The sequence below is a fragment of the Asterias rubens genome, chromosome 5 (assembly GCF_902459465.1).
Source record: "Asterias rubens chromosome 5, eAstRub1.3, whole genome shotgun sequence".
Lineage (NCBI taxonomy): Eukaryota > Metazoa > Echinodermata > Asteroidea > Forcipulatida > Asteriidae > Asterias > Asterias rubens.
Genome location: NC_047066.1, coordinates 20082537 through 20099870, shown reverse-complemented (window position 1 = coordinate 20099870; position 17334 = coordinate 20082537). Strand labels below are relative to the sequence as shown.

General features: G+C 40.6%; 2 protein-coding genes across 4 annotated transcripts; one reads left to right on the top strand and one right to left on the bottom strand.

Annotated features, from left to right (window-relative positions):
- The first annotated feature begins 320 nt into the window (after positions 1 to 320).
- On the top strand, positions 321 to 4282 carry LOC117290307 (tubulin delta chain-like). Of its 2 annotated transcripts, none has more exons than XM_033771626.1 (3): positions 321 to 454; positions 991 to 1944; positions 2128 to 4282. In XM_033771626.1, the coding sequence occupies exons 2-3, from the start codon at positions 1044 to 1046 to the stop codon at positions 2526 to 2528; spliced, it is 1302 nt and encodes a 433-aa protein (XP_033627517.1). In that variant the 5' UTR covers positions 321 to 454; positions 991 to 1043; the 3' UTR covers positions 2529 to 4282. The 2 variants fall into 2 exon arrangements, with proteins under 2 accessions (XP_033627517.1, XP_033627516.1); XM_033771625.1 differs by having other exon boundaries at positions 922 to 1944.
- Positions 2890 to 17028, bottom strand: LOC117290306 (A-kinase anchor protein 10, mitochondrial-like). 2 transcript variants are annotated; one of them, XR_004519034.1, is made up of 13 exons: positions 16871 to 17028; positions 15492 to 15743; positions 14156 to 14710; positions 13546 to 13644; positions 13232 to 13316; positions 12770 to 12893; positions 12039 to 12175; positions 8652 to 8796; positions 7773 to 8041; positions 7082 to 7170; positions 6811 to 6857; positions 3770 to 6437; positions 2890 to 3737 (listed from the first exon to the last, which is right to left on the bottom strand). XR_004519034.1 is itself a non-coding variant. In XM_033771624.1 (12 exons), exons 1-12 carry the CDS (start codon positions 16893 to 16895, stop codon positions 6240 to 6242), a joined length of 2025 nt encoding a protein of 674 aa, XP_033627515.1. In that variant the 5' UTR covers positions 16896 to 17028; the 3' UTR covers positions 2890 to 6239. The 2 variants fall into 2 exon arrangements, 1 of the variants encoding a protein (XP_033627515.1); XM_033771624.1 differs by having other exon boundaries at positions 2890 to 6437.
- Between the last annotated feature and the right edge of the window lie 306 nt (positions 17029 to 17334).

Below are 17334 nucleotides of genomic sequence, written 5' to 3'. Positions count from 1 at the left end.
TGTTGTTATTATTGATAATTGCAGACACTCAACTCCGTAGGTCAACTTGAACCATGAGCAAGGGCCTTGATCTTTAAGGTGCGGGTAAAATGAGGGAATGCTGAATACTGAATGCGATCAATGAAGTAGGTATGTGTGATATATCCCCCTCGTTGTCCAGTCACAGAAAACATCATCAAGTAAAATGATGCTAGCGACTTATACAACGTCTAGATTTTATCCTCCACTAAAGTTGAGGGCGGTGTGGGGGCAGAAAAAAAGCCAAAGAAACGACAACAGAGGGCGATATGTTAGATTGTTACTTGCAGAACTAAAAAGAAGTGAACACTCCGTCGTGTGCACCGAACCGTTGGACATTTCTTAGCACACTTTTTCAGAAATGCGGCCAAATGTAGCAAATACCAGTTTCCCCAACTAGTTGTTCATCATCCTTTCTACTTATTATGTATAGAAGGTATGTTAAGTTTGATAAATTGAGACTGACTACGCGTACTAAACTTGTCTCTCGGTTACTGTGAACGATATTGCCCAGATTACGGACAAATCAAAAGCATGCGTGAGATTGAGATTGAGAAGGGGAGGAATGGGAAGGAATGACTCATTTCAAGTAAATAATTAGAAACTTACTGTATGTCCTTTATTTTAAAAGTTAACTCTAATTTAGAATTGCTTATTGGTAATATCCTCACTTATGGACTGCCAAGTAACAAAGGAGAAGTAGCTAGTACGGTAGTAGTAGAAGTAGGATTTTTGTTTGTATCTAACCATTTCAGCAAATGGAGCATGTATTTTAAGTAATCAATAAAGTACACTGAAGTACAGCACGTAAAGCACTCCCCGTTCCATTCGTTTCTGAAACGTTTGTCACTAGTTGTATTAAACTAATTTTGAAATTTGTTTCCTTTTTTTTTTTTTTTTTAGAGACGGCTTGTATTCTCTTTAAGAAAGTTGATTTTTATAAAGTGCTCGTCATAATGTCTGTTGTAACAGTGCAGCTTGGGCAATGTGGCAACCAAGTCGGTCATCAATTCTTCCAGACCCTTATGTCTGACATCAACAGTCAACATGAGAAGCCTTCTAAAAAACCAGCTTATCACTTGGACAGCCTCAGACGTTTCTTTCATGACCCTAAAGATGAATTTCTCCAATATACAGAGGGAAAGACACCTGGAGTAGCCCCATCTGCTAGAGCAGTTTTAGTTGATATGGAAGGAAAAGTTGTGCAGAATGTCGCTGCACAAGCACATAGGTCAGGATCTTGGAAGTATGACAGGAAGCAGATGTTCTCAAAGAAACAAGGAGCTGGTAACAACTGGGCCGATGGGTTCCATGGACAGGGTCCCCGGGTTGAGGAAGAGGTCTTGGAGCGAGTGCAGAGAGAGGTAGAGAGGTGTGATGCTTTTGCTGGGTTCCTGACCCTCATGAGTGTTGCTGGGGGCACAGGATCAGGCGTTGGAACCCGCATCACCCAGGTGCTCCAGGATAACTACCCCAATGCCTTCTTGTTCAACCACCTGATCTGGCCACATGGTACTGGGGAAGTCATCCTACAGAACTACAATGCCATCCTCTCACTTGGACATCTCTACCAGTGTGCTGATGCTGTTCTCATAACCCACAATGACAGCATGCGGAGGATCTGTGGCCAGTACATAACTGCTAAACAAAACATCTCCTTCCTAGACATGAACAAAGTCATTGCACAACAGATGAACATAGCCTTGCAACCAGCATTGCTTGTGTCTGACTTCGCCAATCCAAAGCGTCCTTCCTCTTTTGGACACCTACTAGAGCATCTTGTTCCACACCCGGACTACAAACTCCTGACAATGCGGAGTGTTCCACAAGTCTCGGAGGCTGCTTTGGCATTCAGCACATTTAACTATCCAAGCCTTGTCACAAGGCTCAGGCAGATGCTGGTGACGGGCTCTGTTATGGAAGAAGGTAAAGTATGTTGAAATCTTGAAAAGTTTGCACGACTCACCCCCAATAAGATGCCCTTCGCCATCAAGCATTTCAAAGCTCACATTCTTTTACGGAGTGGTGCTTTGTAAGTGTTAATAATCGCCCTCTTGAAGTCCTACATGAATAATAATGTAACAGATTATTTGTAACTTTTCTTTGCAGGGATCAACTGGCAAATGAAACTGCCATCAAAACCATCTGCATCAAGTGAACACAATAAATCCATTGCTGCCTTGTTCACCATTCGTGGGAAGGACTCGGGACTGGTGGACACCACAGGGTTTAAGAACAGAGCCCTCTATGCCAACTGGGTGCCAGGTTCAGCAGCTTTTGCAATGCAATCAAACGAACAACCTTTTCATGGGTTAGAGAAGACAGCAGGCCTGTTGAGCAACTGCCAGACCCCTATTGAACCCTTGGACAGAGTGTTAAGCAAAGCATGGAGTATGTTTGCCATGAGGGCGTACGTACATTGGTACACCAGGCACGGTATGACTGAAGAAGAATTTATTGACTGCTTTGCAAGCTTGGAACAAGTTATGCACAACTATAGAGAACTCTAATTTTCAAGCGTTGCTTTGTTGAACCAACTTAATAATGGACCTTAATTGTGTGTTGATGTCATCTTGCCACCATCTTATTAGCTCTAGGAAAAATGAAAACGCAAAAGCCAAGTACTTGCTGCACACTGGACGACCTCTACGAGGAGGTGCCCCATTGCATGCAACGACTTAATGTGCGCGAGGTCGATTAAATATGTATCGCCCTAAAGTGTAAATCACAAGGGTTTTTCGGAACATGGGGTTGTTGGAAAATAAGGGTGACAGACAGGACACAGAGAAGTCACCAACTGGAAGGTTTCCACACAGGGTGTTCCTAAAGAAGAGCTGACAAAATAAATAAAGGCAGGCAGATACAAAGTGATGATTTGTATTCATTTTAATTTTATTTTGGGTAGACCATTTTAATATCATAGGCCTATTGTTTATCTTTATCTATCTATGCTGTACATGTACAAAACCTGTTCATTTTGGGTTGATCACCATACATAACATCAATGTACTCGGAGGTTTACACTGTGGAAGTACATTGCATACGACACTTTCACATGTTGGGCCACACATTTACATGTACTTATATTAAGGGACGTTTCCAAAGCTATAACATACATGTACAAAGAATGGATTTCATATTCATTTATCAAGGGAAGCATGGTTCACAACTTGGTACATCAATAAAGGAAGGGCATATCATGTGACCTCATAATTATATGCAATACATTTTTCCTTACAAAAGGGCAATGTCAATTTGTATTTGAACATTTTAAGGGGCACTACTTCAACACAGACTGCCTCCATAAAGTACCAGGCCTGCTGAAGTTTTCATGAGTCGTGCCATTTCAACTATAGACTCATTTTGAGACTCGAAAAGCAATGGTGGATCCAAGGAGAAAGGGTGTGCCTCTGCCCCAAAGTAAGTAAGTCAAGTACATAAGTATACACCATCCTTATTTTCCCCACCCCATGAAAATGTCTCTGGGTCCACCCATTTAGCAGAAGCAAATTTGCTAAGCATCGTTTCCTGCTTAACAGCTTTATGAAGTTGGGACCAACTTGGTCAAGTTTCCCCATTATACAAATAATAACGACATAATGCACTGTAAACATTGGATTTAAATTTGCATTTTGAGGGCTGCTTTACAAAAATGATTTATAAGCAATCATACAACTTGTAGAACTATGGGGATGCCAGTTGGCAGCAGGCTTATATAACTGTACCAGGTAAATCCATTCAGCCTCACTACCTTTGGCACTGGGCCTATCGAAACCTCTTGTCACTAACCCCTACTATCGGCTCCGAAAAGTGACTGGTTTGCAAGCAGGCTTGTTAAAAACCTTTGAGCGTTGGTATGGTGCTTGTAGGAAGCTACACACGTGTCAAAATACATTTTTTTTTTACGCAATTCCCTCCAAAAGTAATCATGTTTTTCAATGTAAATTGCATACAGTTAGTTAGACATGTAACACGATCAAAGATAAATGATAGGGGACCAGTTGCTATATGACTTGATGTCTCTTTTGCGGGCAACCATACATGAAGACATGAGTGCACCCGAAGAGTGGATCGGCCCCAGTCCTCAAATGGGCCATGTATTGACACAGTTTTATTATTACCAATATGAGGGGTTGTGAGATGGATATGTACGTGTGCTCAGACCTATAGTAAAAACAATATAAATTTTACCTCTTAATTCTGCTGCCAACTATAGTCCCAAAGTTCCTATCAGAGACAATTGTATTACATGTCATTTGGTTGTGACACATAACGAAAGCATTAATGAAAGCATGAACTTTCCAATCACTTTGTATATAAGCTTTCAGTATTAAAAATGGGTAACATTAAAAACTCACTACACTTTGGTATGTTACCAGCTTATTAAGTTGTATAAATAACTTGTTTTTTTTCCACAAACAATTATAAGCAATTTTCATCAATAATTTAAACCACACAGATTATAATGCAGTGTGTGTTAAGTTTAGATAATATTTTTTTAAATTTACATTTACAGTAATCTTTTAAAATAAGGTAATTTTGTATCAATTTGGCAAGTATTTTATTCTTAGTTGATTTTCTTTGCAGTTGGAATGAATGATAAGTTTTTCAATGTTGTCTTGAACGTGTTACTTATTTGTTTTTTTAAAGACTTTGAAGATTTCAATAGCGTGGCTTGGGTGCATGCAAAAGATATTAAGCTACTGCCAGATGTGTGAAACAAGTGACAATGGCTCTGGCTTTGTCCATTGGTGTTTTTATGCAAGAAACATCGGTTTTGCAAAATCGAGATACAGGGTTTTTCTGCTGACACAACGATATTGTCAAATTTGTTGGCATTTGTAGTGCAAAACACTAAGTTTACATGGTTTTAATTAGCAGTTTGAGATAATTGCATGGTGTCATACTGTATTTGACTTCAACTGCCTGTTACACATTGCATTAAAGTTTTGTAGAATTTGGAAACCACTCGAATACCGAACTTTGTGACCGCTTGACAAAATTAACATTTGGCCACGTTTTAGTAAAAGTCTTTTGTGCTTCAAAACAGTTACTAAAACAGAATACTCAAATCTGAATATAAGTATTGTATTATTTCCAATAAGGGGGCAATATCTTGATGCCTTACGGAACAAATTATATAACAACCAACTGTGTAAATCAAATATTAAATTCTTTCACTTCAACAATTAAATTCACAATACATACAAAAATTAAAAACATATTTCTTAAGTTTGTATTGTTGTTTTTAAAAGATTTTTGACACATTCCATCACGAAAATTCACAACATTTTGAAAATAATTATTCCTGTTTGAATGGAGTTGTCTCAATTACCTGCAAATGTCAATTCACATCAGGCCTTTGATATATTTTCGCTTTTAAATTGACTTGTCAGAACAGCATGGGTTTCATTATTTTAATTTGACTCTACACTAATGTGTGATTAGCATTGTATACTCGGTGCTTTCAGAGTACTGCGTAGACAGACTTACAGGCAAACTGCTTGGGTGGGATTTGAGCCCATAATCCCCCACATTTGAGAGATGTCTTGTAAATCACATTGGCATCTTGCATCAAAAATAAAGATAACCATTTTGGTTTACCAAACAATGTGTGATACATGTAAGCACTGTATACTCGGTACTTTCTATCAAGAGTCCAGCAGTATTACTTGGGTAGGATTCGACTTACAACCTCTGAATTCTAGAGCAGATAAAAGCCACTAGGCCCTCAAGCATGCCTGGTGGCGAAAGACCTTTTTGAATCCTGTAACTGGCAGTAGGAGCATGATCAATTTTAACTTTAATTAAAAATTCTAAGTTTTGTTAGCGTATAAGTACAACATTGCAGTGTTGGGACAAAGAGTAAGTGTGAATTCTGGTCAAAATTAGAACTCATTGTTTGGAGATTCTCTCTAGGCCAAACGAGTCTCTGATACCAGAGAACAAGTATGATATAGTGAGTACCAGTGACAGAACTACAACTCATGAGTTTCTCTTCAGGTCAAACGAGTATGAGGAATGTTAGTACTAAAGCTTCAATTTGAGATGCTCTCAACCTTCAATGAGTAAACTCTAAATGGTAACTAGTAGCTGCGACCTTGCTTGACCTCATCAGTATTGCTCCCATAGAGGCCCGAGTCATATCAAGTGATGTCCTAGTTACCTTTTAGAGTACCATTCCAATGATGGGGGTGCTCACCTTCTAATTATTAGTATTGTCATGATGATGACTGCTCACTGATCTCATTGAACTTCACCCTTGGACTGCCGTGGGGTAGGCGGGGTGCAGACGCCACACCCCTCTGGGCACTGCTGGGTCTGATGGACGGGGAAGGAGGTGGAGTTGACGTCCCTGTCTGCATGTTGACGTCGTTGATGATCATTTGTGCTATCTTTAGTGCCATTTCCTCTTTTGTCTGCAAAATAATATATACCAAGATGGTATGTAATTCGTCGGCGGGGTGTTCTCATGCATTAGACTAAAGCTCTGATTGCCCGATCATTGGGATATGGGTTCAAATCCCGTTCATGAAACTTGTGTCATGAGCAAGACACTTGAAATGATCCAATAGAAATGGAGATTAAGATGCCCTATAAATAAAGAAAGCTGCCTTGCTCTTACAAGAATGAAGTATCATGTGCCCTATAAATAAGGAAAGCTGCCTTGCTCTTACAATAATGAAGTATCATGCCTGCCAAAACACAGTATTAGTATTAAACTTCTAATAACAAAACAAATATGGAGACAATTCAATTTTACAAAATAAACAAGGCAAGAAAAATACATACCGCTTCCTGGTCACCTTTTACTAGTTTCTTGAAGGAAAACTTTGAACCTGGTAAGAAAGGAATATCAAATGAATTTGATTTTATATGGGAATTTCCATCAGTCGTACATAACAACTTGAAGGCAAAGTATATCTGGGGTTTTTGCAACCATTCTATTATTTTAATCGGAAATCCTGTATACATGTAGATGGGCACAGCGCCTTCTGGCCTCGTGTTGAGTGACTTTCATAAAATAAAATTTAAATACTGACAAATAGGAGAGAGAACTAACCTGAGGATTTCTTGTTCATGGCTTCTGGATCCGGCTCGTACTCGGGGACAAACTGTCCTAAATGATTCACCTTACCAAATGTCATCATCCTAGATGGAGGGGAAAACAAACGCATTTCAATAAAACTTATTAACTAACTGATTGTTTTAACCAAGGTTCCCTTAAATGTACATTTAACTCTTACATTGGTCAAAAGCAACAGAGGGAGCATTATGCTGAATGCGCTCAAGTTTATAGTGGCCAGCCAAGGTCATTCAAACTGGCTCAGCGGTTTCCTTCGCTCCTTACACCTCTGTTCTGTGAACCCAGTTTGAATCTCGCCTTAGACCAAAGCCTTGCATGTGGATTGGCACTTTCAGTCCCCACCCAAGTGCGTGATTTTTCCCTCATTGGGGTTTTCCTCCCACATCTAAAGCTAAATACTTCATAAGGCATACTGAGACCGTTCCTCGGACTTTCTTAACTCTCAAGGGAGCATACCACCCCAAGCTGCTTATTTAAGTGCTATGGGGTTACCACAACACTGACTCATTCTATTAGGTTCCCATTTACACACCTGGGTTAAGAGAAGCAATTATGGTTAGGTGTCTTACTCAAGGGCATGGATTATGACCGAAAATCAAACCCACACTCTAATGATTCACCCATCAGAATTTTAGTCTGATACACAAGTCCTCTCTTTGCCACTTACCCAGGGTCTGGTCTCTGCCACAACAGATCCGGGTTCGAATCCAGGCTCTCAATGTTCATCTCACTCTCTTCAAACAACTTCTTGACGTTGCCCTCCGCGAGGAGAGTATTGCGGGATTTGGGCTTGTCATCCGCCCCGATGCCTGCCACTGCGCCACCTGCCACTGACAGGTCAGAGTTTATTGAGGCGTGCTCGCTCTTGATTGTGTTGATGAGTTCGGTCAGGAAGCGGTAGTACAGCTCGCTCTGAATGAACCCGGGAAAGTAAACCTGCAGGAAACATTTTGAAGAATGTCACAAATTTGTCCAATAACATCATTCTGATAATCTCAACATAGGGCTCAAATTGTAAGAAAATCTACACTAGTTCTCAGAACTTCCATTAGACCAGGAATAATTTATTAACAAGACCTGAAATTGTTTATTTTGATCTATCTTTAACATAACTTGTAGTAAACATGAGTAAATCAAAATAATAAAACTTATTATAGCAATAATAACCAGTACTTATACACAGGTATCCCAAAGCATTGATTATTTGAATGATCGGTAAGCAGAGGTAGGTTTGAATTATGACACTCGTTTTTGATGTCGGGGTTTATAAGGCGCTGCAGCATATTCTACAATCAAATATGCCAGAAAACACAGGGCGAACCCCCTTCTCTTTACAGTAGTGTATTACAAAACAAGGGATCTTAAAATCCCATTCGAAGGATAAAGCACTTTATGAGTGCTTACTTGAGGACACAAGGGCCACAATTGGGAACCAAACTCACACTCTCGACACTCCACAAGTATGTCTTTGTGTACAGTCGACTAAAGGGTTAGGGTTAAGTTTAGGGTTAAGGTGACCTATGATAAGGACAGGGTGAATACTTACTGTTTCCAAAGTGGTGTATGCTTTCCGCATAGACGTTGCAAAGCAGTCTGGTAAGGGACCGTCCTCCCTGCAAATGTTAGTCTCCACCTCCAGCCGTATGGAGTCCGCAAAGCCTATCGGGCATGTGGCTTGCAGTGAAAAATATCTTTGGAGGGACAAAAGTGCGCTTGAAAAGTCTGATTTGTAGTGTTTTTATTGAGATGAGACAAAACTAAATGACTTCAACTTAAGGTCACTGTGGTCCAGTGGTTAGACTGCAGGACTTGCGATCACAAGGTTGTGGGTTTGAATCCTACCAAGCTAACTGTGGTCCAGTGGTTAGACTGCAGGACTTGCAATCACAAGGTTGTGGGTTTGAATCCTACCAAGCTAACTGTGGTCCAGTGACTAGACTGCAGGACTTGCAATCACAAGGTTGTGGGTTTGAATCCTACCAAGCTACACTGTGGTCCAGTGGTTAGACTGCAGGACTTGCAATCACAAGGTTGTGGGTTTGAATCCTACCAAGCTAACTGTGGTCCAGTGGTTAGACTGCAGGACTTGCAATCACAAGGTTGTGGGTTTGAATCCTACCAAGCTAACTGTGGTCCAGTGGTTAGACTGCAGGACTTGCAATCACAAGGTTGTGGGTTTGAATCCTACCAAGCTAACTGTGGTCCAGTGGTTAGACTAACGTTCGTCGATATCGGTTTTTTCCCATAACCGATATATCGAAAATTTAATATCGAGTATACTCGATATATCGAGTATTTCCCGCGCGCAAGATGGAAGCCTAAAAACAGCACTTGGTATACTCATGGAGGTAGAAATATATATACCATAGGCTGACAGTTTAATAGGGTTACATTTCAACCTGTTTTTGTCTGATCCCCCGAACTTGTTTGTTGTCCAAACAATTTCAGATTGCGTAGTCCCGCCCCGATTATTTCTGGTTTTACAACAAAGTATGATCGCCGCTACCGCTGGCTTGGCCAATTGGTGAACGCTCACCACAATTCTCGATTCCTGATTGGCCATGATTGGCCGCCTCAAAATGACACAGAGCCTTTGTGAGTTGCGTGACTCGCCTACATTAAGGTGTCAGTTGTCGATGCATTGACGTATAGAAGTGTCAATCAAGTTGACCTTTACGGTTGAAAATGGTTGAGATAATCATCGACAAAAAATCACTAGAAAGTCCCGCAAAACACAGACCTACCACTCAGCGATCACAATACAACGCACGCAGCATGCAGTCACATAGTCTCCAATAAAGGCTTTTAGTCTTTTTACTTTGCATTCTATAACAAAGGCAAGAAACATTGAATGCTAGAACGCCCTCTATTGTCGAAATAACGCAGTGCATCACGCGATACCGCCTTGACCAAAGACTGCATGTGTCTGCGCATGCTTGGGCAAACGGGTTTTCCCCCCGAATTGCAATAACCATACATGCTGGTGTGCACGCTTAAACCGTACAACAGCATAGTCTTCGCTGGTGTACGCACGCAATAGCCGCCGACAGCGTGGTCTGCGAAGCATATAGTTCCTCGGAAATGTTAGCTTGTTTACCGAAAACAACACAACGTGCAGGCTTTATTTGACCAAAATGACGCCATTACGATACCTTGGATTGATAGAAAGATTATTTTACTGTATAACGTAAGATTGTTTTCTTCCTTATTTTGTTTTGTCTTGTTGATTCGGGGAAGTTTTTGCGGGGTATTTTTGCAAAGTCAATAATGCTGTGATGAAGACGCATTGATTTTGATCACATGCACAATGGGAAGTTGCATCTTAAACAGCCAATAGGCTAGGCATACTCTATGGGCTAGGGCAGCAGCGGCGGTTTCTTTTGAGGTTTTATCGTGCGCTCGCCGCGGGGTCGTGAACTTCTGCGGCGGGCCGGCGGCTGATGGCGAAAACACAAAGAACATGCAGACATACTTGGTTGTAAAACGTATTTTATTTAATAGGGCAACTCAAAATGATGAAACTACATAACGACGACGGCTTTTCTAATACTCAAACACAGATTTCTTTTAAATAATCGGACACTCTTTTGGTATTTTCGATATCATTTAGGAACATCGAAATATTTTCAAAACATCGAAATTTTCGATATATATCGAAAATCCGATATTACGATATGATTATAAAAGTGACATCGGCGATTTCGATGTCAAAAAAATATCGAGTTTTTGAGTATTTTCGATATATCGACGGACGTTAGGTTAGACTGCAGGACTTGCAATCACAAGGTTGTGGGTTTGAATCCTACCAAGCTAACTGTGGTCCAGTGGTTAGACTGCAGGACTTGCAATCACAAGGTTGTGGGTTTGAATCCTACCAAGCTAACTGTGGTCCAGTGGTTAGACTGCAGGACTTGCAATCACAAGGTTGTGGGTTTGAATCCTACCAAGCTAACTGTGGTCCAGTGGTTAGACTGCAGGACTTGCAATCACAAGGTTGTGGGTTTGAATCTTACCAAGCTAACTGTGGTCCAGTGGTTAGACTACAGGACTTGCAATCACAAGGTTATGGGTTTGAATCCTACCAAGCTAACTGTGGTCCAGTGGTTAGACTGCAGGACTTGCAATCACAAGGTTGTGGGTTTGAATCCTACCAAGCTAACTGTGGTCCAGTGGTTAGACTGCAGCACTTGCAATCACAAGGTTGTGGGTTTGAATCCTACCAAGCTAACTGTGGTCCAGTGGTTAGACTGCAGGACTTGCGATCACAAGGTTGTGGGTTTGAATCCTACCAAGCTAACTGTGGTCCAGTGGCTAGACTGCAGGACTTGCAATCACAAGGTTGTGGGTTTGAATCCTACCAAGCTAACTGTGGTCCAGTGGTTAGACTGCAGGACTTGCAATCACAAGGTTGTGGGTTTGAATCCTACCAAGCTAACTGTGGTCCAGTGGTTAGACTGCAGCACTTGCAATCACAAGGTTGTGGGTTTGAATCCTACCAAGCTAACTGTGGTCCAGTGGTTAGACTGCAGCACTTGCAATCACAAGGTTGTGGGTTCGAATCCTACCAAGCTAACTGTGGTCCAGTGGTTAGACTGCAGGACTTGCAATCACAAGGTTGTGGGTTTGAATCCTACCAAGCTAACTGATGACTTACAGTGACTAGAACTCATAATATGTAAGTATATTATGTAAGTATTGTCATCTAGTTACTGAATCAGAATTAGTTTGATTTGTGCAATTCATAAACCAATGTTTGTATGAGAGAGATTGGCTATTGCCAGATTGGTGTTTATATCCCCTTGTGGGAGTTTACTGAGTTACTCAACATTTGTCTGTTGTTAATTTGGTGTCTCTGTACAAAAGGTGTACCAATGATTGTGGCTGTGCACAAGGGGGGCTGGGGAGTTATACACAATAGTAATAGATAACTCACTGATCATATAGCACCATGGCATCACTCTGTGCTTCTGCACTATCATACTGCCCCTGCTGAGATAGGAGATGTTTCTGAAAGTTCTCCGCTGCTATCCAGAACTGTAATAGATGCACTGCACCCTCCTGTTCCATGTACTAAGACAAAGATGAAACCGAATACCCATTCACTTTAACCTACACATCATGTATGATAACATGAAAATAAGATCGGAACACTGCATAAATTATGGACATTTTGCATTTAAGTCATCATGCTGCCATCTTAGAGGTAAAAAAAAACATTGAAACAATAGAAAAACAACATCATCAGGCATGATAATTTGTTCTTGGGGAAAAAGTAGGAGTATTTTATCGAGTTCAATTATCTCAATATTTATCGAGGTTTATTAAAAGCTTTAACATATACCAAGTAATAAACCATAAGGGAAACTGACTGCATGAATTCTAAATAATTTTGCATTGAACAAAGAAACATTTGCTAAAGCAGGGATTGAACTTGCAATCTTATACATGCCTGTGCTAAACCAACTGAGCTATATATCTAGCCCTATGTTGGCCGTCCCTATTCAGTCAATATCTTTGTTCGGGGTGCCAGTCAGAAGCCATACAACTGTTAACTGTCATGTAGCCAGGGATCACATGCAAGTTTATGATACAACCTGGGAAGCAGCAACTAGGGTATCAGATACTTTTTATTTCAGACATCTTTTTACTGAGTTTTTTACATACCTCCATGAAGTAGAAGGTTGCTGTGTCATTGTACAGTATATCAGCGAGGTACGCCTTACCAGTCGTTAAGACATCAATCTGATATTTACAGTGGAACTCACTCCTGAGAAACCGCTGGAAAAAACTGCACAAGAAAACATACCAATCAACTATAATTTCTCCCTATGCAGGGGCCTGAATTTTACACTAGAGCGCAGGCCCAAGGCCATTAGTGATTTTAGCATCAGGCCAGTAAACTCATGACTAGACACATATGGCACTTGTGTTTGTGCTCAAATGTTGGCTATCAGTCCGATAAATGTAATTCTGTTGATTGTTGAAAAAAGCTTAACCGAGTTATTTTAGCTTCATGAACATTGGGCCAGAGGATAAATTTGGGACAAAATTAATGTCGGCATCATGGCTGAAACTAAAGTTATTATGTAAAAGTGACTGTTTATTGGAAATCATTTCAATACTCACTGTGTTTCCATGGATTCAAAGACGTAATTTTGTGCCACTTTGAAACAGTCAGGGTTTAGCCATCCCTCTTGCGGACACATTTTTGCTGCAATACAATACAACAGTTTACATTACAATCAAATGGGAATATTTTTCGGATGGGTCTGTTATAATACCGTGTGTGTCTTGCTAATCAACACAAGTTAAATGAACGGGACGCAAACACACGCTCTAACAAACTCGGTAATACTCAGTCCAACAGAATCAGACGAAACATGCAGCTGGCTTTTGATAGCTTGTGGTGGTTAGAGATATTAGGAAAAGATGTACTTTACCAATGACTTCTATTCTGATTTCATCTGTGATTCCAACGGGCAACATAGCATTCTTGCATAGATACCGGGTGAAGATATTCGAGGCATCCCTTTCAACAGCTACAGAACAGAAAAGAGTATACATGAAACATTTCAGCATCTTGAAGACAGGGTCTCCTTTAAGGTAGTGGACACTATTGGTAATTACTAAAAATAATTGTTAGCATAAAACCTTACTTGGTAACGAGTAACAGGGAGCTGTTAAAAGTATAACACATTAAGAGAAACGGCTCCCTCTAAAGTGACGTAGTTTTCGAGAAAGAAGTAATTTTCCTCGAATTTGATTTCAAGACCCCAGATTTAGCATTTGAGGTCTCTAAATCAAGCACCTGAAAGCACACAACTTCATGTGACAAGGTGTTTTTTTCTTTTATTATTATCTTGTAACTTTGACGACCAATTGAGTTCAAATTTTCAGAGGTTTCTTATTTTAGGCATATATTGAGATGCACCAAGTGAGAAGACTGGTCTTCCCATTCCAATGGAAGTACCCTTTATAAATGAAAATGGCCTTGCCCTTTCAACGAAGCCTGTTGTTACTCTTTATTCCTTTTCAAGAGTTGTTCATTACCTGTCCTTGGATCTACCCCTTTCCATGAGTTGTTTCTCTTGTGGCCAGGATGCTCCGTTGAGGTCACAGTAGGCTTCGTCGAAGCTATCTCAACAACCGAGTCCGACTTTGCCCTCGAGTGTGTTTTAATGCTGGTCTCTCCCGTTTCAATACCAAGTTCTTTATTCTCAGTTCTACTGTTATTGTTTTGTCTGAGCTGGTCCGTATTCTGGAGTTCTGAATTCGGACTGGAATTAGGAATGTTTGTAGTGATTTCCGGGACGCAGAAATGACTTTCAAGAGCCGGCGGGAGGGGTTCACTGGCAGGTTTCCCAGGGGGAGTCTGCTCCGATAGGGTACCCCGAGCCTTCGTTATGGACTCGCTGCGAAGCCGCGACCAGGATGCCGTTGTGAAGCTTTCGGTCGCGAGCCAGAATTGGACAAGGTGGGCCACGTTCTGGGCCTGCATGAACTGGATAAAGTAGGGGAGGGCGCCATTGTCGTGGAGTACCTCTGGCAGGGTGCGACAAAGGCGAGATTTAGTTTCCAGCTCTGAGTTGACGGCTTGTTTGGTACCTGATTACATCAACAAACAGAGGAGTAAGCAGGGTTCGAAATAACCCACAGCACACACAGCAACTGCCGTGGTGCCATGTGCTTTTGCTGTGGTGCCCTTTGCAAACTTCCAATACAAATTTTAATTTTCCTCATAGAGTTGCCCATTACCAGAAGAAAATTGCTGTGCCCCTTCAAGAACGAAAATCAGGGCCTTAAATATCCATAGTCATATAAATTTATACAAAAGTGCAGGATGGGTACAATCTGAAAGCTCACAATTGCAACATTCATGGACCTCAGTGCAAAAAACAATTACAGTTGGTGTCTTTACTTCATGTACAGCTGCAGCCTTGGTTTCATTTCGACATTAATATTTCATCTCAACGTTTTTTCAGATTATGTCGCCTAATGAAACCATGGATGTACAGTCTTATCTTAGTCCACCCCACAAATTATTTTCAATACCTACAATTTGTTTCACATTTTCCTCTGTAACCTGAACACACATTGTGAGACCTGACTCCCTCTGAAGTAATGTAGATTTTGAGAGAGAGGTAACTTCTCACTGAGAACAGGCATCTAAAAGCACACAAATTTGTGCAACAAGTGTAATTTTTCTTTCATTATTTTCTTGCAACTTTGATGACCAATTGAACAATTTTTTTTCACAGATTTGTTATTTTATGCATAGATATGTTGGGATACACCAATTGAGAACCGAGTGTCGACAATTACCAAACGTGTCAAGTTTCTTTATTAATTGAAAAATAAACATGGTATGCACAACCTGACTCTTTACCTGTTCCAAGGTCTCCATATTTGCTATCCTCATCGCTGAACTCTCGCTTCAGAACAGGTTCCTTTCCAAGACTGCCTTTCCTCTGTTCACCAGTCTGGTCATTTCTGATTTGTGCTAAAGCGCCTCCATTTGGTAGACTCGTACCAGTCTCTACTGGTCTTCTTTGGGTTGGATACGGTGGGGATTTGGAGGTGGCAGTTTGTGGAGTTGCTTGGGAGTGCTTAGGTGTTTTGGCTGGTGACTGCCTCTTCTCTGCACGATGGAAAAAGTAATTTTATGTTTAGTTTTAGCAAACCAGGATTACTGGATTTGTAAGAACAGTGACCGCTTTCCTTTGTAAAATGCTACACCCAGTTTCTACACAAAAATCACTGCAACTTGCTAGTTAAGAAAAAAATAATAATTAGTATAAACTATGAATGAATGAAACATGTTCAGTCTGTTTTTGGTTGCCATGTCGTGACAGAGTGGTCTAGTTCACTGAACCTAACCTGTGGTGTTTTCAGCAGCAGAGTATGGGTTTGAAGCCCAGTCATGACACTTGTGCCCTTGATGAGCGAGTAAGGCTACTTAACCATTATTGCTTCACCAAAAGATGGGATGGTAGTGCATTCTACTCTACCAAAAACAAAACAAGAGCCAAGGCTTGAGTCCTAGATGCCTAATACTCCTAGAACTATCTATGAGTATGAGGTTCGTTCGGCTATCATCTCATACATGTAGTTGTAGAAGTAATGGATGCCTACATCCTTACAGCAAAGATTTCTGTATCCTCGAATTATCCTTTTTTACTAATAATAATATTTACCAAATTGTTATGGCAAAAGGTCATAACTAAAAGGAACATCTCATTTTGAAAGTAAATTATTTTGATACTAATTCATTTCTTGACAAACAAAAAAAGTGGTGGCAGATGAGAATACGGACATTTTCCCCTTGATCATGTTGATGGAAAAGTTTCCGTATAACACCACCACTTTTTCATTCGATATAGTATCTAATTTACTTCAATGAGATCCTTTTTGTAAAAATAAGTGAAAAGGTGGTGGCGTGATTACGGAAAGTTATCAAAATGTAAAATTATAAAAAGGTTAACAAGAATTTATAAAATAAATGAATTATTATAATAACACCAATGACCAAAGACAATAACTTCCTGGACGATTGAGCATGTTTTGTTTTTTGTCTCTAGAACTAGAACCAAAGCTCTACACTTCCATAAATTTTAAGACACAGAGGGCAACGTGGTCGTGGGGAAGGTGGCAGGGCCAGGCAAGGGGCAGGATCGAAGGCCGGTGAAACGTCCGGCGGAATAAGCAAAAACAAACACGACGAACGTTCTTCGCGGGGGAGAAAAAACAGCTATTTATTTCACTCACCAGATTTCTTCTTGAAGAGGGGCATGCTTCAAGATTTCCTCGACATGTCAATCGTCTACATGAAAATAACTGTGCTCGTTGAACCGTTATTTGCAAAGAGTGACTTTGTATCAAAACACAAAACCCCCATTATTCTGAGACGGACTTTTGACACACACCTCCACGGCCAGGTAATTTAATGATGTATGATGGGAAAAAATCTGCACAAACACATGGAAAGTACGGTGTCTCCGAAAGGACATCGTGGTCACTATTTTTTGTTTTGAGAGAGGGCGCTATGTGTGGGCGGGGTAGGGGGGATGCCAATGTTTAATTTAATAAAATATTGATCGATGAATTTCAATAAGTCAGTGGCATCAGTATTGATCTACTTGGGAATTCAACTGCATCTTTTGAATAGAGTATCGTTCAAATATTCATATGGTTCTTATTTTTATTATTTGTTGGGGCTCATTAGCAAGGGC

Bases quoted from the DNA above. Each gene is read 5' to 3' on its own strand.
- LOC117290307 (XM_033771625.1), top strand. From the start codon at position 975: ATGTCTGTTGTAACAGTGCAGCTTGGGCAATGTGGCAACCAAGTCGGT. The intron at 1,945-2,127 runs GTAAAGTATGTT...TTTTCTTTGCAG, and splicing joins GGGCTCTGTTATGGAAGAAG to GGATCAACTGGCAAATGAAA.
- LOC117290306 (XM_033771624.1), bottom strand. From the start codon at position 16,895: ATGCCCCTCTTCAAGAAGAAATCTG. The intron at 13,645-14,155 runs GTAATGAACAAC...TCTGTTCTGTAG, and splicing joins AGGGGTAGATCCAAGGACAG to CTGTTGAAAGGGATGCCTCG. The intron at 6,858-7,081 runs GTTAGTTCTCTC...CTTTCTTACCAG, and splicing joins CATGAACAAGAAATCCTCAG to GTTCAAAGTTTTCCTTCAAG.